General features: G+C 46.8%; 2 protein-coding genes across 6 annotated transcripts in view; one reads left to right on the plus strand and one right to left on the minus strand.

Annotated features, from left to right (window-relative positions):
* The first annotated feature begins 1,426 nt into the window (after positions 1–1,426).
* The window catches only part of nav2b (neuron navigator 2b), a 76,452-nt gene continuing 55,378 nt past the window's right edge, over positions 1,427–22,500 (plus strand). Inside the window, exons 1-8 of one of the 5 annotated variants that reach the window (XM_081699372.1) lie at positions 1,427–2,005; positions 8,922–9,039; positions 9,429–9,481; positions 10,031–10,103; positions 10,790–11,048; positions 12,237–12,376; positions 14,176–15,136; positions 15,246–15,355. In XM_081699372.1, coding sequence (XP_081555498.1) covers positions 1,805–2,005; positions 8,922–9,039; positions 9,429–9,481; positions 10,031–10,103; positions 10,790–11,048; positions 12,237–12,376; positions 14,176–15,136; positions 15,246–15,355 — 1,915 coding nt within the window. In that variant the 5' untranslated portion in view covers positions 1,427–1,804. Of the gene's footprint in view, positions 2,006–6,507; positions 6,686–8,921; positions 9,040–9,428; positions 9,482–10,030; positions 10,104–10,789; positions 11,049–12,220; positions 12,377–14,175; positions 15,137–15,245; positions 15,356–22,500 lie in introns of those variants that run through there. The other 4 variants (XM_081699373.1, XM_035531994.2, XM_081699374.1 and 1 more) reach the window with 4 other exon arrangements.
* The window catches only part of LOC145651751 (uncharacterized), a 7,801-nt gene continuing 1,393 nt past the window's right edge, over positions 16,093–22,500 (minus strand). The window contains exons 1-3 of the mRNA XM_081699376.1: positions 17,658–22,500; positions 17,522–17,581; positions 16,093–17,020 (exon numbers count right to left, since the gene is read on the minus strand). The exon at positions 17,658–22,500 is cut by the window's right edge and continues 1,393 nt beyond it. Of these exons, the coding sequence (XP_081555502.1) occupies positions 16,944–17,020; positions 17,522–17,581; positions 17,658–21,108 (3,588 nt within the window). The 5' untranslated portion in view covers positions 21,109–22,500 and the 3' untranslated portion in view covers positions 16,093–16,943. The remainder of the gene's footprint in view (positions 17,021–17,521; positions 17,582–17,657) is intronic.

Here is a 22,500-nt window from a genome sequence, read left to right on the forward strand (position 1 = left end):
ACGCCTCCCCCTACGCATCCCCCTACGCCTCCCCCTACGCCTCCCCCTACGCATCCCCCTACGCATCCCCCTACGCATCCCCCTACGCCTCCCCCTACGCCTCCCCCTACGCATCCCCCTACGCCTCCCCCTACGCCTCCCCCTACGCATCCCCCTACGCCTCCCCCTACGCATCCCCCTACGCCTCCCCCTACGCCTCCCCCTACGCATCCCCCTACGCCTCCCCCTACGCCTCCCCCTACGCATCCCCCTACGCATCCCCCTACGCCTCCCCCTACACATCCCCCTACGCCTCCCCCTACGCATCCCCCTACGCATCCCCCTACGCATCCCCCTACGCCTCCCCTATGCCTCCCCCTACACCTCCCCCTACGCATCCCCCTACGCATCCCCCTACGCCTCCCCCTACGCCTCCCCTACGCCTCCCCCTACACCTCCCCCTACGCATCCCCCTACGCCTCCCCCTACGCATCCCCTACGCCTCCCCCTACGCATCCCCCTACGCCTCCCCCTACGCATCCCCCTACGCCTCCCCCTACGCCTCCCCCTACGCATCCCCCTACGCCTCCCCCTACGCCTCCCCCTACGCATCCCCTACGCATCCCCTACGCATCCCCCTACGCATCCCCCTACGCATCCCCCTACGCCTCACCCTACGCATCCCCCTACGCCTCCCCCTACGCCTCCCCCTATGCCTCCCCTGTCAGACTTCACTTCTGCTTTCTCTCAATGGCCCTCTCATCACCGTGGAGGTGATCAGGCAAGGGAACCAACTGTCTGGAATTACGACTATTTCAGGCGCGTCCACTGGACATCTAAATATTTACATGATTTCTGTTAAAAGTTAAGACACCTACCTCAAAGCAGACTACCACCCCCTCATGTGCTTACATTGAAACACTGCCACTGTTGGTTAACCAAAATTGCCCTCAGGATTTTCCAGTCCCATGTCAAGCTCAAAGGTCGTGATCTTACTGAAGACCTTCATCTCTGCTTTAAGGCAGGAACTAGACTGCAGGAGCAGAATCATGGTAAATGGCAGTCTGTAATGATGTGAACTGGTTTGACCCTGCACAAAATGTGTGCATGCAGCCTGTGGGTCTCTGCACCCCTGTACCAATCACCCAGTGTGAGGCCCAGGTGCTTGGTGGACGCCCAGTGTGTGGCTCAGGAGTGTCAGCCTTGTGTTCTCTCCAGAGACACTTCTGCCTCACTTCTGTCTCTTCGCTGCGCATCTAATCCCTTCCAAGCCAGACTGCTCGCCTTATTGCGCCTGGTTCTGATGGCCAGTTCCACACTGGCAGACAGATTGCATGTTAATACTGGAGAGCCTGTTACGCAGCTATTGAGCGCACGCTTCCTTGGCGATGTTGGACATTCTATCAGAAGGGAACGCCCCTTGAGGGAGTTTGGCAGGGCTGAGCTAGTCTGCTCTTTACTACCAGTGTGAGCTGTGGTTAGGAGCAGGTGGTGAAGACCTCCAGAACTCTGCTCATATGCTTAGCAGGAGTGTACTGGCAAAGAACAAAACACCACCTGGTCGAGAAACTGGAGTTAATTTAGCTGCTGTTTGTGGGGTCTTTTAGAATGTGTGTCTGTGTGTCTGTGTGTGTGTGGGTGGGTGTGTGTGTCTCTGAAGCAGTCCACTCACTTGCACCAGCTGTTTAGCCAGTGTGCACGATTGCTCAAAGTTGTGCTTCAGTAGGAGGGTGTGTGTGCGTGTGCATGTGTGTATGTGTGTGCATGTCAGCCTGTAAGCATACCACAGTCTTGCGACCACTCTGGGACCGTGGGGGAGAGGAAGATGCCAGCCATGCTAAAGTCGGGATTACCCAAGCCGGTGTGCAGCGCTCTGCCCATGCTCCAGTCCCCAGGCCAGGGACGGGAGCTCCACTACCCCCCCCTCATCCTGCTGAAGTCTCCCCTCACTGCAAGACACAGCCTAAGCACCCGTGCGGCGTGGAGGAAGAACCAGCCGGCCACGGCGTCGGCAACAGACCCCCAGGTTTGGGCTCCACACGCTTCCTCCAGCTTTTGTTGGAGATGGTGGTTAGCACTGAGTGTTTTGATGCTGTCTCTTTGTGGAACACAGATAGATTTCTTTGTAATATACCATATATATATATATATATATATATATATATATATATATATATATATATATATATAATGAAATGCATTGTGTGTGTGTTCATGGCCAGAAAGTGGTGATTCACAATCAATACTGTGTGTGTGTGTGTGTGTGTGTGTGTGTGTGTGTGTGTGTGTGTGTGTGTGTGTGTCTAATTGGGTGTATTTTAATAATTTTTGACATATGAGGATGCTTTTTTCAGAACTGTGGACTTTTCCCAGCTGTCTGACACTGAAGTATGTAATTCCTTTAGTGCATAATCAATAGTATAACAGTGATTTGAATTAATCCAAGTGACATTTGTTGCCCTGGCTATCTGTCAGATTGTGTTCCCATCACACAGAAGTTTCTTTATTTCAGACCAAACTTTTGATTCAGTTCAAATCAAGGTCATTTTATCAACATGTTTATTCAGTTCGGTGTAGATTTGTGGCTGGATATATTATAGACGTGTGTAGTAAAATGAAGAGATCACAGGGTTTGTCTGAAGGTGGAAGAGTTGTACGCTAAACTGTCCTGCTGTCCAGCAGGGGGCACTCTGTGCTCTCAGCATTTGTTTATGCCAGTGTGCCAAGACCTGACTAGTTTCATGCCCGCTAAATAAGTCCAGCTGAAAATATGATGTTGTTTTAAGAATAGATGAGACAGTTCTGGTCAAACATTATGTTGTACCTCATTACACAGTGTGTGTGTGTGTGTGTGTGTGTATGTGTGTGTGTGTGTATGTGGGGGGGTGTCGGTGTGGGTATCTGGACGTGTGTGTGTGTGTGTGTGTGTGTGTGTGTGTGTGTGTGTGTGTGTGAGTGTGTGTGTGAGTGTGTGTGTGTGTGTGTGCATGTGTGTGCAAGTGTGTGTTTATTTTACCTCTTGCTCATGCTCTTGGTGCAGTGAGGAACTACATTCTTCATGTGGTTAGGAAGATGAAACACTGAAGCCTGGTCTGTCATTATAGTACTACACACACATACACACCCACCCACACACACACACACACACACACACACACGTCCAGATACCCACACCGACACCCCCCCCCCCCACATACACACACACACACACACACACACACACACACACACATGGCAGTGGAGGTTTTACTACAGTGTTCCATTAGTAGCGGTTTCCCACAGAGCAGGTGGGCCCTGAGCCATGTGGGGTCCATACTCCACACTCTGGCACTTCACTGGGTCCAGTACACTGGTTCTGGTCCAGCTTTCAACATACGCACTTATGCAGTACTAATGTCCAGTTTAACCCTGGTGCTCAGGTGTGCTCTTGTTCTCCAGGGCAGACCCATATGCTCCCATATTCCTTCCACACCTCCGTCCCTGTACGGTTCTGTGCAAGCTCACGTTCCCAAACATTGTACTTCTATACCTTCGTCTGCTGCCATGAGCTGGAAAACCCGTGGCCGTAAAAACTGGTGCCATGTGCGTTTTAGGGAGGGACGAACTTTAGGATGAGACAGCAGTTTACGACCCATTTGGCTGCTTGGAAATCAAATCCAGTAGTTTGTTAAATATCTCATGTCACTCAGTTTTACTAAAATGGAATAAAAGTGAATGGTAGCTTTGTTTTCTTTAGGAGCAGAGGGGCCACCTTCAAATATATCCATCCATCTCCATTTGAGCCTCTTAGCAGGGGTTCTGATTTTTGTAGTAAACCTTCTGGGCTGGGCTGGTCTCACATATCTCCCCTCTCTCTCTCTCTCTCTCTCACACACACACACACACACACACACACACACACACACACATTCCCAAAGACAGATAAACTGGTCCCCACACCTGCAGCAGCCTGTGCAGTAGACCACAGCGCAGGGCAGGGCAGAGCAGAGGGCTGTGGGGCCCAGAGTTTACTCTCACAGGATGGGTGGAGTAATGTAGAGCCTCTGAGCTCAGAAATAAAGTCCCCCTGCAGAGACTGTGTGTGTGTGTGTGTGTGTGTGTGTGTGTGTGTGTGTGTGTGTGTGTGTGTGTGTGTGCGTGTATGGGTGTGTGTGTGTGTGTGTGCATTTGCATGTGTGGATCAATTTGACATTCAAAAACATGAGGGTCCGTTGATACATTAACATGATGCTGGTGTAAACCTCTTTACATGTAAACCTCTTTTCTTGATGCCAGTAAAGACCTCTTTATATGATACTAGTGTAAACCTCTTTAAATGTAAACCTCTTTTCATGATGCCAGTGTAAACTCTTTACATGATGTTGGTCTAATCCTCTTTACATTATGATAGTGTAAACCTCTTTGAATGATGCTAGTGAAACCTCTTTACATGATGCTTGTGTAAACCTTTTTATATGATGCTGGTGTAAACCTCTTTACATGATGCTGGTGTAAACCTCTTTACATGATGCTGGTGTAAACCTCTTTATATGATGCTGGTATAAAACTCTTTGCTGTCTCTCTCTCTGTCTGTCTCTCTCTTTTGCTGTCTCTCACCATATCTGTCTCTCTCCACTTCTACCTCTCTTTCTTTTGCTGTTTCTCTCTGTCTGTTTGTCTCTCTCCTCTTCATTCTTGATGGTGCTGTCTCTCTCTCTGTCTGCCTGTCTCTCTCATTCACTGAAGTGCTGTCTGGGAGTCCCCAGTTTCACACTGGCTCAGTTCATCACCCTTCAGCGGCAGTAATACCAGCGTATGAAGCCACACTGGAACGGAATCAGTTGTGCTGATAGTTGAGTTTGGGTCAAGGGCACAGCGAGCAGGGGTCGAGACAGGGGGGTGAAACAGGGGGGTGAGACAGGGGGGCGAGACAGGGGGGTAAAACAGGGAGGTGAGACGGGGGTGAGACAGGGGGGTGAGACAGGGGGCGAGACAGGGGGTGAAACAGGGAGGTGAGACAGGGGGGTGAGACGGGGAGTGAGACAGAGGGCGAGACAGGGGGGCGAGACAGGGAGGTGAGACAGGGGGGTGAGACGGGGAGTGAGACAGGGGGTGAGACAGTGGCTGTGCTTAGCCCAGTTTGATCAGAACACCAAACTGTGAGTTCAGTTCATAGCCATGAATCTGAATTCAAATTGCACCTGTAAATTAAACAGCACTTCAACACTTGAGACACTAAGATATTATTTAAAAACTTTGATCTTATTTTAACTTTCGTAACTAATGAAAAATGACATATCAAATATAAAAGAAAAGCAACAATAAACCTTTATTGAATCTCATCAACAGTGTTTCAGACACAATGGGTAGGATCAGTAATGGCATTTATTACTGATCTGCAGACATTGCTCCTGTAGAATAGTAGGCTGAGCTGATCCCAGGCCTGTGAAAAGATGAGAGTTCCAGAGGCCACATATGCAGACTTCTGTGTAACTACTATATAAGCTGTGCTGCCCCCCAGTGCTGGTACTCCACAGCTACATGATATCTGGAAGAAGTAAATGACCCTGATGCTGTACGTGAGTAGAGGCTGGATGCAGATGTGCCTCCCTGGTGATACTGGACAAACTGTTTGCCCTGACCAGGATATTTTTACATGTCATGTGAATATCAGTAGTGGGTAGTAGTGAATTGTGGGAAGAATTTGGGTAGTCACAGTTCTGTTTCAAACAATTTATCTTTTTTTTTAAAAGTACTATATTGTAGTTTCTCTGTGAAATAAGAATTTTTAATTTCTAAGTGTTGAATTTATAATTTGATTATGGGATTTTTAATGGATTACTTTTTTAATGTACAACTTATTATTTAGGTATTTATATGAAGGAGCTTTACATTTACTTTACATCAGTAATACATTTATTTGTTAGTGTTAGGATTAGAGTTAGGGTTAGTGTTAGGGATAGGGGTTAGTGTTAGGATTAGGGTTAGGGGTTGTGTTAGGGTTAGGGTTGGTGTTAGGGTTAGGGGTTAGGGTTGGGGTTAGTGTTAGGGTTAGTGTTAGGTTTAGGGGTTAGTGTTAGGGTTAGTGTTAGGGATAGGTGTTAGGGTTAGTGTTAGGGTTAGGTTTAGGGTTAGTGTTAGGGTTAGGGTTACTGTTAGGATTAGGGTTAAGGGTTAGTGTTAGGATTAGTGTTAGGATTAGGGTTAGTGTTAGGGATAGGGGTTAGGGTTAGTGCTAGGGTTAGGTTTAGTGTTACTGTTAGGGTTAGGGTTAGGGGTTAGTTTTAGTCTTAGGTTTAGGGATTAGGGTTAGGTGTTAGGGTTAGTGTTAGGGTTAGGGATTAGGTTTAGGGTTAGTGTTAGGCTTAGGGTTAGTGTTAGTGTTAGGCTTAGGTTTAGGATTAGGGTTAGTGTTAGGGTTAGGTTTAGGGTTAGTGTTAGGGTTAGGGGTTAGGGTTACGGTTAGTGTTAGGATTAGGGTTAGGGGTTAGTGTTAGTATTAGGGTTAGGTTTAGGATTAGTGTTAGGGTTATGGTTATTGTTAGGGATCGGGGTTAGGGTTAGCGCTAGGGTTAGGTTTAATGTTAGTGTTAGGATTAGCATTAGGGTTAGGGGTTAGTGGTAGGCTTAGGTTTAGGGTTAGCGTTAGGCTTAGGTTTAGATCTTGGTGAAGGATCTTCGACAGGATATGGCGGACGGCGTTCTGCAGGCTGAGATCATCCAGGTTGTAAGTAAAGTTCCCTCAGAAAGCTTGATGTATCCTGGCATGCTGGTATTACTTAGTTCTTGCTTTTTGAGTGTTAGGTTTAGGGTTAGGGGTTAGTGGTAGGCTTAGGTTTAGGGTTAGTGTTAGGCTTAGGTTTAGGGTTAGGGTTAGGTTTAGTGTTAATGGTATAACTATAAGAGTGGTTTGTGAGTGTGGGTTAGGGTTAGTGTTAGGGTTAGTGTTAATGGTATAACTATAAGAGTGGTTTGTGAGTGTGGGTTAGGGTTAGGGTTAGGATTAGGGTTAGGGTTAGTGTGAGGGTTAGTGTTAATGGTATAACTATAAGAGTGGTTTGTGTGTGGGGGTTAGGGTTAGGATTAGGGTTAGGGTTAGTGTTAGGGTAAGTGTTAATGGTATAACTATAAGAGTGGTTTGTGAGTGTGGGTTAGGGTTAGGGTTAGGATTAGGGTTAGTGTTAGGGTTAGTGTTAATGGTATAACTATAAGAGTGGTTTGTGAGTGTGGGTTAGGGTTAGGGTTAGGGTTAGTGTTAATGGTATAACTATAAGAGTGGTTTGTGAGTGTGGGTTAGGATTAGGGTTAGGGTTAGTGTTAGGGTTAGTGTTAATGGTATAACTATAAGAGTGGTTTGTGAGTGTGGGTTAGGGTTAGGATTAGGGTTAGTGTTAGGGTTAGTGTTAATGGTATAACTATAAGAGTGGTTTTTGAGTGTGGGTTAGGGTTAGGGTTAGTGTTAGGGTTAGTGTTAATGGTATAACTATAAGAGTGGTTTGTGAGTGTGGGTTAGGGTTAGGGTTAGTGTTAATGGTATAACTATAAGTGGTTTGTGAGTGTGGGTTAGGGTTAGGGTTAGTGTTAGGGTTAGTGTTAATGGTATAACTATAAGAGTGGTTTGTGAGTGTGGGTTAGGGTTAGGGTTAGTGTTAATGGTATAACTATAAGAGTGGTTTGTGAGTGTGGGTTAGGGTTAGGATTAGGGTTAGGGTTAGTGTTAGGGTTAGTGTTAATGGTATAACTATAAGAGTGGTTTGTGAGTGTGGGTTAGGGTTAGGGTTAGTGTTAGGGTTAGTGTTAATGGTATAACTATAAGAGTGGTTTGTGAGTGTGGGTTAGGGTTAGGGTTAGTGTTAGGGTTAGTGTTAATGGTATAACTATAAGAGTGGTTTGTGAGTGTGGGTTAGGGTTAGGATTAGGGTTAGGGTTAGTGTTAGGGTTAGTGTTAATGGTATAACTATAAGAGTGGTTTGTGAGTGTGGGTTAGGGTTAGGATTAGAGTTAGGGTTAGGGTTAGTGTTAATGGTATAACTATAAGAGTGGTTTGTGAGTGTGGGTTAGGGTTAGGATTAGGGTTAGGGTTAGGATTAGGGTTAGGGTTAGTGTTAGGGTTAGTGTTAATGGTATAACTATAAGAGTGGTTTGTGAGTGTGGGTTAGGATTAGGGTTAGGGTTAGGGTTAGGGTTAGTGTTAATGGTATAACTATAAGAGTGGTTTGTGAGTGTGGGTTAGGGTTAGGATTAGGGTTAGGGTTAGGATTAGGGTTAGGGTTAGTGTTAGGGTTAGTGTTAATGGTATAACTATAAGAGTGGTTTGTGAGTGTGGGTTAGGATTAGGGTTAGGGTTAGGATTAGGGTTAGGGTTAGTGTTAGGGTTAGTGTTAATGGTATAACTATAAGAGTGGTTTGTGAGTGTGGGTTAGGGTTAGGGTTAGGGTTAGTGTTAGTGTTAATGGTATAACTATAAGAGTGGTTTGTGAGTGTGGGTTAGGGTTAGGATTAGTGTTAGGGTTAGTGTTAATGGTATAACTATAAGAGTGGTTTGTGAGTGTGGGTTAGGGTTAGGATTAGTGTTAGGGTTAGTGTTAATGGTATAACTATAAGAGTGGTTTGTGAGTGTGGGTTAGGGTTAGGATTAGTGTTAGGGTTAGTGTTAATGGTATAACTATAAGAGTGTTAGGGTTAGGGTTAGGGTTGTGAGTGTGGGTTAGTAAAGTAGTTCAGAAGAGGGAGACACTGCTGTTGTCAAGTTACCCTGTCCTGGGGGATGTTGGCACAGCTGAGAGTCGTCTCTGTGTCTCTGTGTCTCTGAGCATGATGTCGCGGGCTTGGACAGAGGTCTCATCTTATTCACCCGCTCCACAGAAAGGACCATTTTTGAAGCGCTAAGTGTGGGATGCTCCGGGCATGTTTGACTTAGGAGTGAGCAGTGTCATTCTTTCCTTCTTTTTTTGGATGGACAGATTTACACGGAGTGGGCAAACCACTACCTGGCAAAGTCAGGCCATAAGATCTTGGTGAAGGATCTTCGACAGGATATGGCGGACGGCGTTCTGCTGGCTGAGATCATCCAGGTCATAGGTAAAGTTCCCTCAAAAATCTTGATGTACCCTGGCATGCTGGTATTACTTAGTTCTTGCTTGTAGCTAACCTTTTGCTACTGTTTATAGTCATTGTATTACAAATAAGTACTTTAAGTCTACCAGGATGTTGTACTTCCTCTCAGTGCACCAACTGGTAGAAAACAGTGTCACTTGTGAAAAAAATGCCATTTCCCATCATTCCTGTATATTTTGGTTTATTATTAAACGAATGAGGAGCTGAGAAGATGAGGAGATGACCTGGCGTGATGGTTCGGCTGTACCACAGTTAGCCAATGAGATTTGTTTTAATCATGAGGTCTTTGACATGACAAATCAATTTGTCATTCATTTTACCCTTTCACGTTCTTCCGTTTTGCCTCTTTCAAGCTAATGAGAAGATTGCTGATATCAACGATTACCCCCAGAGCCATTCTGAGATGGTAAGCTTAGTTTGTTTCAGGGTATTACTGTGCATTTAGCGCTGGGAGGGGGTAAGCAGCAGGCTGGCTTAACGTTCTCTGGAATCCCTCCAGATTCTGGGATTAGGCGCACACAGTGCCATGTTCCTGCTGGGACAGAACACAGTTTAACGCGAGGACTCACTGGGCCAATGGCAGCTTTTAAATGTGAGCTTCTGCGACGCAGTTTTAAGAGGAACGAGGGGGTGGGAATGTCATACAGTTTTGGGAACAGCCCCGGGCCGTTCCGGGCCATTCCAGGCCGTTCCAGGCCATTCTGGGCCCATCTGCCAGACCGAGGCCTTCAACTGTAAGATACAGTATGTTACAGTTATGCTGTATTTTGTTCCTGGGGCTTTGGAGGTGTTACAGTACGACATCTGCTGGATGACTAGATAATCGTGACACTAATGAAATGGTGCTTGCATGTGTGTGTGCGCGCGAGCGTGTGTGTGTGTGTGCGTGTCTGTGTGTTTGTGTGTGCATGTGTGTGTGTGTGCGTGTGTTTGTGTGTGTGCGTGTGTGTTACAGATTGAGAACATAGATGCCTGTCTCGGCTTTCTGGCAGCCAAAGGGGTGAATATAAAGGGACTCTGTGCTGAGGGTAAGTGTGGTGTGTAGATGAATGTGTGTATGTGAAGGAGAGAAAGATGGGGAGTGTGTGTGTGTGTGTGTGTGTGTGTGTGTGTGTGTGTGTGTGTGTGTGTGTGTGTGTGTGTGTGTGAAGGTGTGAGGTTATACATTCTGAGAACAAATATCTATCCAGAGCCAACAAGGGTAACCTCGTAAAGACTGAAAAATGGTTCTAACCAAATAAAGTTGCATGTTTCATTTTTTAACTGAAAGGAAAAACTTTTGGGTAGCTGAAGCTAAGCTTGTTTTGTTTGCAGATCGTTTGGTAATCCTGTTAATTCTATGCCTGGTTTTTTATAAAGTTTTGCTTTGTCTTTTTGTTGCTACTACTTTGGTACGTTGCATTCAGCTCATACACGCCTACTTCATCTCATTGGTACATTAGGCTTACGTATAAGATGAGATCATTCATATCAAACCGAGGTTATGTATGACTATGTATGACTATACATGACTTCACGTCCTTAAAAGATAGAAAAAACTGTCTGTGTGTGTGTGTGTGTGTGTGTGTCTGGAGCCCTTAGTTCAGAAGTTCCCCACAGTCACATAGACTCTTTGTAACTGCTGGTGAATAACGTTAGCAGCACAGGAGAGTGTGAAAGTGTAGCACATCCTGACAGCACATCCTGACAGTCTCCTGCTGTTATTTACTCCCAGAGATCCGCAGTGGCAATCTGAACACTATTCTGGGCCTGTTCTTCAACCTGTCTCTCTATAAACAACAACAACAACAACAGGCTGCAGTGAAGCAGCTCAACCAGGAGGCCACAGCTCTGCAGAGTCCCCAGGCCCAGGGCAGCTCCGGCGCAGCCCAGCCAGATCACCCGTCTGCTGGGCCCGATGTCCAGGCCTCCCCCTGTACTCAACACGGCAGCAGGACACCAGGGCCCGCGGCCGTGGCCGAAACGCAGTCCAGGTGCTGCCACTGCTGTATTCCACCTTCATGTTTGGAGTTTGAATTTGATTCTGCTGGTGAATTCTGATTTGTTTGAACAGAATTAACTGATGCGGTGATACAGACACACAACTACCCAGCTTGTATGTGCTGTGGCAGTACACACTGTTGCCATGTAACAGGATTTTCATTCTTCACACATCATTTTCTCATGATTTCTCTCTATCCCTCCATCTCCATCTCTAATTGCTTGTATGTTTTTGCTTTCTCATTCCATGTCCTGTGGGCTCTTTCACAGTGACTCTAAGACTGTCACTTGTACTCATTTGATCTCCTTGTTTACTCTCTTTGCCTCTGTATCTCTTTTGTATCTCTGCTCTGCGCTCTATATCTGCTCTGCGCTCTATCTTTGTGCTCTATCTCTGCGCTCTATCTCTGTGCTCTATCTCTATGCTTTATCTCTGCTCTGTGCTCTATCTCTATGCTTTATCTCTGCTCTGTGCTCTATCTCTGTGCTCTATCTCTGCTCTGTGCGCTATCTCTGCTCTGTGCACTATCTCTATGCTTTATCTCTGCTCTGTGCTCTATCTCTATGCTTTATCTCTGCTCTGCGCTCTATCTGCATGCTTTATCTCTGCTCTGTGATCTATCTCTGTGCTCTATCTCTGCTCTGTGCTCTAACTCTGCGGCTCACTGAGTCTTCGTCCAGATGCTCCCCTCAGAGAACAGCTTTCAAGCAGTCTGTTTACTAGGTCAGCTTTAATATCGCCACCTCTGCCTAACAATGCAGGACTGCCTTCCTTCTTGTGTGTGTGTGTGTGTGTATACGCGTGAAAAATAAATAAATAAATGTCTATGTCCATAGGTTTCGGGACCTCATGACAGATATGGCCCAATAGTGATCTATTAGACATGTCCTCCCTCTAGTGGTGATGTTATGTTAATACCTTCAAGGCTACAGAGGCATATCAAACATTTTAATAGCTGAGTTGTTATGATATAGTGGTGTTAATACAAACACTGAAACTAAGGCTCCTTTATATAATTAGGAGAGTTTACTTAAGCCATTAGTACAGAAAGGTATCTGTCCTTTAGCTGCACTGAGAGGATGTGTTATAATGGACATGAGTATAGAAGAGCTCCACGTGTGATGTACATCTGCACACTTTCTCTCTCATTGTCACTGTCTAAAGCTCTGTGTGTGTGTAGACTGCCGGGTCCCTCATTCCGAGCCTTAGGAACAGCCGCTGAGAGCAGGAGGTTCCAGAGAGTGCACAACAAACGCAGTCAGAGCTTAAACCACAGCGACAAAGCCCGAACCCCAAGAGCAGACTGCGCTCAGGACACAGGTACACCAGAAACCACATGCATTTCAATTTATGGCATTTAGCTAACGCTTTTATCTAAAGCAACTTAAATTACGTGTGAATACAGCTTGAGCAATTGAGGGTTAAGGGACCAACTTGGCAACAATGGGGCTTGAACTGGCAACCTTCTGATTACTTACCACTGAGCTCCCACTGCACATGTGGACATATAGAACCACACACATCTCCACAGTCCCAGAGTCCTGGTTTTCACTGTGTGTGTGTGTGTGTGTGTGTGTGTGTGTGTGTGTGTGTGTGTGTGTGTGTGTGTGTGTGTGTGTTTGAGTAGATGGCATGAACAGCTGTACACAATGAGAAGATAATTTATCCATAATGACTAAACTGTCAACATTGGTGCAGTTAGTGATGTGTTCACAGATGGCATTCACATACAAACACACACACCTGGTGTGTAAGCATGAGACATCTGTCTCCTCTGTGTCTGTTGGTTCTGATCACCTGTGCTGCTCAGTTGCACCTGGTCACCTTTGTTCTCTAGTAGCCTGGAGGTGTGGATCTGTCCCCCAGAACGTGTGGAGGGCAGAAGCCAGCCAGATGGTGTGGTCAGGCAGGCCGCGAGCACGTTGGTCTGGGCTTGTGCTGTGTCTTCTCCTGTTCTGACAACCTCTTTCTAATGTACAGTAGTTGTGCTGTCATGGCTGTCTGTGTAACTGCATACCTAACAGAAGACTCCACTGTTCTTTAGAGGGTTTTTAAATGATATCGCCTTTCTGTAATGCTGCTGTTCAGAGAACAGACACTGCCGTTACAGTGCATGGAGATCTGACAGAATAGCAAGTGGGTATAAAGTCGCTCTGTAGGTTAGAATGACTGAATCTGAAAAATGCTGTTACGCGCCCTGCCGTGAAGGCCGAATTGTTCAACAGATTAACCTGTATATTCTATTAAACTAATGCTGAAGTTAAAGCCAGTCTTTGTGCATACAGTCAGACACAGTTCAAAGTGACAGGACAGAGAGAAAGGGAGAGAGAAGGAATAAAACAGAAAAGAAGAGAGGAGGAACGAGAGAAAAAGATGGAGGGAGAGGGAGAGAAGGAGACAGAACAGTGAGTACGTTTAAGGCTTAACCTTTAAAGTGTATCCTACCTCAGACATTTCATGAAATGTTTCATCACGCGGCAGCATTTTGTGAGCTCCCTTTCAGTTGAGAAGCAACCCCTCCTCAACTCTCAAAACAAACACAAACACCCACAAGTAGTCTGGGTTTGAATTTTAAACTACTGGCAGTTATATTTGCCCTATCGCTGGATCTGTGACTCCTATAAAAGTTTGTCTTACAGGTGGTTACTGACAGACCGAGAAAGTGTGTCAACCTCATCCTGTTTACTGTAATATATTTCTGGGTCAGTGTGCTGCACTCTGCTTATTGCTTGGATAAACATTTTACAGTTTTATCAGGTTCTACAGAGCTGTAGAAAAGCTTAGAAAACCTCAGTACACATCTGTGCTGTGAGCTGAGATGCTGGACTTAGAATTGTGATTCATATGTTGGATTGGATTTTTTCAGTTGTGAATTACCTGGGTAATTTTAAAGACCTTTTCTATTATGAGTTAATTACTTATATATTAATGTTTTGTGAATTTTTTGTTTTTGTGTTGGTTTTTTTAAAACTTATTTTTATATCGCTCATGTTGAGTTTACTTGTATTTTATTTTGAGTAGTGTCTGTGAACTTCGGCAGTAAGTCCACAGTAAGAGTGTAACCTTTCTGTAGCAGAACGATACACAAATCTTTCTCCCTGTCGTCTTTCCGCCTACAGATGAAGCGGGTTTATCTCCTGTAGTGGGGTCTTATAGTTCTCCTGTTCCTGCACCCAGCTGCACTACTGTAGCTGCCGACTCCACCACCAACACCACCAGCACCAAAGGATGGAGGAGCAAGTCCCTGAGTGCCAGGCACAGTGCCACCTCCTCCACGCCGTCCGTCAAACACTCCTCCTCCGTCACACTGGTGGCTCCTGCCAAACTCATTGCCCAGCAGTCCATGCTAGACAAACTGAAGCTTTTCAACAGCCGACCTGCTGCTCTGGAAGACCCCAAAGCCGCCATGCACCCAGATCCTGATGGAGCAAGTGTCTGTCATGTTCTTCATGATGCCAACCTGGGCAACCAGCAGCCTGTCAGCCTGCGCAGCTCCAGCCCAAAGCTGGCTCTAAAGAGCATGGCCCACAGGACGCTGGGTAGGGCTCTGGGGCCCACGGTGAGCTCTGGCAAAGCTGCTGATAACGATAAAGACAAGCGAAATGGGAAGGAGAAGGCCATCAGATGCTCTTCTGGAACAGACCAAGACCAGGTTCAGGATGGAAGAGAAGAAGCCAGAAAGTTAGCCAAAGGATCCAAAAGCAGGAAACATTCTAAGAAAGAAGGCTCTTTTTCATCCCAGAGTGGTATACCAAAACCAGCACAGCTTGGCAAGGGCTCAAGGGTGGTGAAAGCTACAGTGGCACCCCCTTGTGGCAGAGGAAGGGAGCAACCTTGTAGTTTTAGGGCTGGAGGGGTTGTGCCATTGCATAACTGTCCGACAGATAAAAACAGCTCTACCTCCAGTTTAACATCGTCAGAAGAAAAAGACGGTCAGAACAGAAGTTACAACGTTGCTCAGTCAGTAGACAATAATATAGCCAATAACGCAGCCAGTGACACAGTCAGCGTGCAGAAACCTCTGCCACAGCTACAGCACAGCCAGCCCAACACAGCCACAGTTACCCCTTTTATGTACAGGTGAGATGCTGGACTTGTGGTGTGCGTGTCACACATTCATTAGTAGAATGCTTGTGCTGCATGTTTCTGACTAGCTCAGTGGATCCATACTGCGTGTACTGTTGCACAGATCACAGACAGACATGGAGAAGGCTGAGGTGAAGGAGGATGAAAACGGAATGAAGGAGAGATCAGTTCTTCACAACAAACCCATCCACACATCACTAGAGAGCCTGGCGGGTTCGTATGCTTCATCTCCCATACATCACTCCACCACTGTGTAATGTACTGGGACTAAGCTATGTAGTGATACTGGCTAAACTGTGCACTGCACAGCAGCCACAGTGGAACGGAGCAGGAAACCAATACACTGTGAAGTCAATGTTACCATGCAAATTTCTCAAAAACACCCACGTACTAGTCGTTTAGTCATGCCTGAGATTGGTAGATTTACATTTAAATTTATGACAGCAAACGCTCTTGTCCAGACTGTCTTACAAAAGTGCTTTGTCATTTACTCAAAATACATCCTAGCCAGTACAGTAGGTTAGAGCCCAAGATATCAGTGAACTAGAATACTGTTGAAATGCAGGGATCAATGCTGATGCCTAGAAGGTCTATCTTAATAAGTGTAATAAATACTAGTTTCAGTTAGTCAACACAAGTGCTGGGTCAGTGGTCATTTAAATATTCCATGAATAGATGGGTCTTCAGTCTGCAAGGGACTCTGCTGCCCAGACAAGCCAAAGTTTATTCCACTGTCTAGGAGCCAGGACAGAAGAGTCTCGATGCTTGAAGCATGGTGTTTCAAGCCAAGCCATACTTGAGGTTCAAAGTTCTCGAGGTACAGATCAGGCATTGACCATTGACATGTATGGATGGTCCATTTTTGACTTTGTAGGTAAACATCAAGGTTTTAAATCTGATGCGTGCAGCTACTGCAAGCCAATGAAGGGAGCACAGCAGTGGACAGAAGATTGAAGACCAGTCCTGCTGCTGCATTCTGGACAAGTTGCAGTGGTCTGATGGTCTTGGAGAAAGACCAGCTAGTAGCAAGTTACAGTAGTCAAGCTTTGAGATTACAAGAGACTGCATGAGCACCAGGGTAGCTTCCTGTGAGACAAAGGGCCAAATCTTTTGCATGTTACAAAGCAGAAACCTGCAAAGTTAAGCCCAGGCCACAGATGGCTTCAGATGATACCAGGCATACAAATGGCAAGATTTATTGCAGTCTCATTTTCCAATTATATCGGTTACTTGAACACTGGGAAAATGTACTTGGTAGCATCAAATCTCAAAACAGTGAAGGCTTGGTGATGGAAAAACCTGCTCTGTATGGCTGGGCTGCAAAGTGGCCAAACAAAGGCTGCCAAATAGATTGACAAATCAATGCAAGGGTGACTGCAATCCTTTCACAACACCTGATTAAGGGGACTCATTATACCCCATTTAAACACTGGAGTCTTAATGAAGTATGATGGCAGTTGCAAAAAAAAAAAACCCACATGTGTCTAAAAAGGTAGTTCAAGCTATGGGTGGAAATATTCAAACCAGGGATGGTACAAGGCAAGTGACCCCCTCCTTAATGAAGGGGGAGCCAAAACTGAAGTTTTAGCCCATTATTTGGGCAACAGAGCCTCACCCTGCACAACTTCACATGATTGTGCTGCCCTTCAGTTTGCAGCTCAGTAGGCAGTCAAGATACAAAGGATGAACAAAGTCAGTGCCTGCAATCGCATATTTTTATTCTTCATTATTCAAGTCAGCCAGATCTCATGTAAAGACTCCTTTGCATGCTCAATTTTAGGCAACCTAATGGAGCTGGACATCAGACCATGAGTTGATGGGGATCCACCAAGCTGAAACCCTCATTCTTCAAGTCAGCAATCAGTGACCTCAGAAGCCCTAGAAGAGAAAGTACAAAAGCAGAAGTTTCCAATTAAATGTCATGCTATAGGGGGCATGATCCCTTTCCAGGTTGAAAAGTAGAAGACTGGCATGCAAGACACAAAGCAACCTTATTCACAGTAGTACAAGTGAAGCTCATCTTTTCCTGATCAATTTGCCCAACAATCCTGTGATCAGGCCTGTGCCCTGAAAGGACCCACATGCATATAAAGCCACCTTGTGCATCACCCAAATGTGAACATGGAAGTAGTAAACATTTACTCCAGGTGTCAGCTATTGAGGTTAAGAGCAGAAAGTAGAGGGGCAATTGCCATGTTAGTAGCCATGGTCAACATGTGCAGAGATGGAGTCAGAAGAGCCAGTGATGGTACTGGAGTGTAGACAGTGGCCTACATCTGCACAGCTGAGATTTGTTTTTGAACAAATCAAACCCACCAACAACCATTCACCTCAGTTAAACTTGCCCAGCTGGTTCTTGAACAAGCACACAGTTCTCACCATTTACAGAGGAGTTTATAGAACCAGTAGACTCTTTGACCTCTTCACTGTCAGAAGGCACTGTTGGGTATTCAGGGGACTTTATTAACATCAAGATAGGCATTACAGAGATGCTTTTTGCAGACAGCAGTCTCACCATTTGTAGTGGTTCCCAGATCAGAAGAGTCATTGTGGCAGCTGGACATTGTAGATGGAGTAGACTGATTCAAATGAACAGGAAAGACTTCACTTTGCAGAGATAGCTCTGGAATACTAGGCTCAGATGCATTAGCCCCATTTGAGCCTGCTGGAGGGTTGATGCTTCCAGAAGAACCTTGAGAGCTAGGCCTCACTGAGGGACTGGGTTCAGAAGGAGCAGATCCATTTGAATTTGCAGTGGACTTGACATTCTCAGAGCCACTGTCTGATCCCATGTCCTCACCTGAGCCTTCAGAAGGGGTCACATGTTCAGACAGTTCAGTTCCAGACCTGGACCCATTAGCCATAACTGCACCTGCCAGAGTGGTGGTGGCAGCATGAGAAGGTTCTGGGCCTGCTGTAGTAACTTCCCCAGAAGGTTCTGTTCCAGAGCTAGAGCCTGGGCCAGCTGGAGTAACTGGGCCTTCCACAGTGGTGATGCCACCAGAAGGTTCTGGGCCTGCTGTAGTAGTCACTTCCCCAAAAGGTTCTGTTCCAGAGCTAGAGCCTGCCAGAGTAACTGGGCCTTCCACAGTGGTGATGCCACCAGAAGGTTCTGGGCCTGCTGTAGTAGTCACTTCCCCAAAAGGTTCTGTTCCAGAGCTAGAGCCTGCCAGAGTAACTGGGCCTTCCACAGTGGTGGTGCCACCAGAAGGTTCTGGGCCTGCTGTAGTAACTTCCCCAGAAGGTTCTGTTCCAGAGCTAGAGCCTTGGCCAGCTGGAGTAACTGGGCCTTCCACAGTGGTGATGCCACCAGAAGGTTCTGGGCCTGCTGTAGTAGTCACTTCCCCAGAAGGTTCTGTTCCAGAGCTAGAGCCTGCCAGAGTAACTGGGCATTCCACAGTGGTGGTGCCACCAGAAGGTTCTGGGGCTGCTGTAGTAGTCACTTCCCCAGAAGGTTCTGTTCCAGAGCTAGAGCCTGCCAGAGTAACTGGGCCTTCCACAGTGGTGGTGCCACCAGAAGGTTCTGGGCCTGCTGTAGTAGTCACTTCCCCAGAAGGTTCTGTTCCAGAGCTAGAGCCTGGGCCAGCTGGAGTAACTGGGCCTTCCACAGTGGTGCTGCCACCAGAAGGTTCTGGGCCTGCCAGAGCAACTGAGCCTGCACTGGGGTTCACACCCTCACAAGGTTCTGTTCCAGAGCTAGACCCTGGGCCAGCTGTAGTAACCAGGCCTTCCACAGTTGTACTGCCACCAGAAGGTTCTGGGGCTGCTGTAGTAGTCACTTCCCCAGAAGGTTCTGTTCCAGAGCTAGAGCCTGGGCCAGCTGGAGTAACTGGGCCTTCCACAGTGGTGCTACCACTAGAAGGTTCTGGGGCTGCTGTAGTAGTCACTTCCCCAGAAGGTTCTGTTCCAGAGCTAGAGCCTGGGCCAGCTGGAGTAACTGGGCCTTCCACAGTGGTGCTACCACTAGAAGGTTCTGGGGCTGCTGTAGTAGTCACTTCCCCAGAAGGTTCTGTTCCAGAGCTAGAGCCTGCCAGAGTAACTGGGCCTTCCACAGTGGTGCTGCCACCTGAAGGTTCTGGGCCTGCCAGAGCAACTGAGCCTGCACTGGGGTTCACACCCTCACAAGGTTCTGTTCCAGAGCTAGAGCCTGGGCCAGCTGTAGTAACCAGGCCTTCCACAGTTGTACTGCCACCAGAAGGTTCTGGGGCTGCTGTAGTAGTCACTTCCCCAGAAGGTTCTGTTCCAGAGCTAGAGCCTGGGCCAGCTGGAGTAACTGGGCCTTCCACAGTGGTGCTACCACTAGAAGGTTCTGGGGCTGCTGTAGTAGTCACTTCCCCAGAAGGTTCTGTTCCAGAGCTAGAGCCTGGGCCAGCTGGAGTAACTGGGCCTTCCACAGTGGTGCTACCACTAGAAGGTTCTGGGGCTGCTGTAGTAGTCACTTCCCCAGAAGGTTCTGTTCCAGAGCTAGAGCCTGGGCCAGCTGGAGTAACTGGGCCTTCCACAGTGGTGCTACCACTAGAAGGTTCTGGGCCTGCTGTAGTAGTCACTTCCCCAGAAGGTTCTGTTCCAGAGCTAGAGCCTGGGCCAGCTGGAGTAACTGGGCCTTCCACAGTGGTGCTACCACTAGAAGGTTCTGGGGCTGCTGTAGTAGTCACTTCCCCAGAAGGTTCTGTTCCAGAGCTAGAGCCTGGGCCAGCTGGAGTAACTGGGCCTTCCACAGTGGTGCTACCACTAGAAGGTTCTGGGGCTGCTGTAGTAGTCACTTCCCCAGAAGGTTCTGTTCCAGAGCTAGAGCCTGCCAGAGTAACTGGGCCTTCCACAGTGGTGCTGCCACCTGAAGGTTCTGGGCCTGCCAGAGCAACTGAGCCTGCACTGGGGTTCACACCCTCACAAGGTTCTGTTCCAGAGCTAGAGCCTGGGCCAGCTGGAGTAACCGGGCCTTGCACAGTGGTGCTACCACCAGAAGGTTCTGGGGCTGCTGTAGTAGTAACTTCCCCAGAAGGTTCTGTTCCAGAGCTAGAGCCTGGGCCAGCTGGAGTAACTGGGCCTTCCACAGTGGTGCTACCACTAGAAGGTTCTGGGGCTGCTGTAGTAGTCACTTCCCCAGAAGGTTCTGTTCCAGAGCTAGAGCCTGGGCCAGCTGGAGTAACTGGGCCTTCCACAGTGGTGCTACCACTAGAAGGTTCTGGGGCTGCTGTAGTAGTCACTTCCCCAGAAGGTTCTGTTCCAGAGCTAGAGCCTGCCAGAGTAACTGGGCCTTCCACAGTGGTGCTGCCACCTGAAGGTTCTGGGCCTGCCAGAGCAACTGAGCCTGCACTGGGGTTCACACCCTCACAAGGTTCTGTTCCAGAGCTAGAGCCTGGGCCAGCTGGAGTAACTGGGCCTTGCACAGTGGTGCTACCACCAGAAGGTTCTGGGGCTGCTGTAGTAGTAACTTCCCCAGAAGGTTCTGTTCCAGAGCTAGAGCCTGGGCCAGCTGGAGTAACTGGGCCTTCCACAGTGGTGCTACCACTAGAAGGTTCTGGGGCTGCTGTAGTAGTCACTTCCCCAGAAGGTTCTGTTCCAGAGCTAGAGCCTGGGCCAGCTGGAGTAACCGGGCCTTCCACAGTGGTGCTACCACCAGAAGGTTCTGGGGCTGCTGTAGTAGTAACTTCCCCAGAAGGTTCTGTTCCAGAGCTAGAGCCTGGGCCAGCTGGAGTAACTGGGCCTTCCACAGTGGTGCTACCACTAGAAGGTTCTGGGGCTGCTGTAGTAGTCACTTCCCCAGAAGGTTCTGTTCCAGAGCTAGAGCCTGGGCCAGCTGGAGTAACCGGGCCTTGCACAGTGGTGCTGCCACCAGAAGGTTCTGGGGCTGCTGTAGCAATGAGCTTCTCAAGCTTTACCACCTCCCATGAGCCAGAACCACCTTCATTTTCCTGATCAGCCAACAAAGCTTGAAGGTAGACTGAAAAAAAAAAAATGCACATTTTAAAATGCTTTTAGTGAGATTTCCCACTACAATGGAAGCTAAACATACATGTACAATATGTAGATACAATCCATGTAGTAGTGCAGCATTTCTGTTACAGTATGCCCTTTTCAATAAGCTTTGAAATGTACCAAGTTTGGATTAGCTGTAAAGTAGCCATCAGCACCCACCCCATACATGTATTCTCTTTAGGAACAGAGGATGTTCCTTACATCAGTTTAGAACTGAAACACATTCAATAAACCATGGCCCAAACTAAACCAGACAAGTTAGAAGCAATAGGGCCTTAATATGGGACATAAGGGCAAGTAAAAAGCACATGTCTGCACCTGTGTGCCACCACATGGTCAGAGATACATCCCAGAGTTAATAGTATAGACAAGATATCCACCACAGTTGAAGCTTTAGCCGAGCCATTCGACTGAACGGCACCAACAGATGAATTACTGAAGAGAGAAGCTGAATCTACACAAGCAAATTAAAGCAAAGTCAGTTCGATAGAACCAGTATGCAAAGTAACTGGAAGTCTAATACACTAAACTGAGCTTTTACAGCATGTGCATTAGCCTTAAAATGCAAGCCACCCCACAAAGTTCTATGACTCGTCTGCTCTTAATCCGTTTGACCGTTCAGCGAAAGATCAGCAAAAAGAAATAGCGTTCCTGTGCAGTGTACACAGTTATTAAAAAGAACAAAGAGTGTATGGCGAACCTTCGGATTTGCGCCATCTCACGGCAGGCTTGCGTAGCTGTGACTCACCAGACTGTGCTCTTATCGGAGAGCTGAGCGCTACGAAACAACGAGTCAAAATCGGTTAGAACTAGACATGAGATGCAAACATATGAGTTAAGCTATGACCGCTAACAAACCTTGGTTTATCCAGAGGCATAACAAAACTAAAACGATTCTCTTCAGAGTCCCCATGATAATCATACTCATCCACCCACACCAAAGACCTTTTAAAAACCCTCGTAATATCGGTCACCTGGAGCTAATCAGAAATTTACGGTCTCTGCTGAGGAAAGTACCAATCAGAACCGAGACTCAAGCCGATTTATTAAATCGTAGTTTTTCTCGTCATGATCATTTTCTAATTAATTCCCAATCATTTTTATTGTTTATAATTTGATTATGAAAATCTTACATGAATGGATGCAATCCAAAGAGAGAGTACTGACTAAAATTGTGATTTATGCAATCCTGTATAAACACATATTAGTTCGTGTTTGGACGGAAGTAGGTATAAAACATTGTGAATTATTCATAAATTCATAATCGCTTTAATATTCAGCATGTTTGACTTAACTGCATCAACTATTCAGTTCGAGGTACTGTGAAACTATAAAGCACATATATCAATATCAAGGCCAAAGACTTAAAGATTTAAATT

This window comes from Electrophorus electricus, chromosome 16 (genome assembly GCF_041902795.1).
Source record: "Electrophorus electricus isolate QZ-2024a chromosome 16, ASM4190279v1, whole genome shotgun sequence".
NCBI classification, from domain to species: Eukaryota; Metazoa; Chordata; class Actinopteri; order Gymnotiformes; family Gymnotidae; genus Electrophorus; species Electrophorus electricus.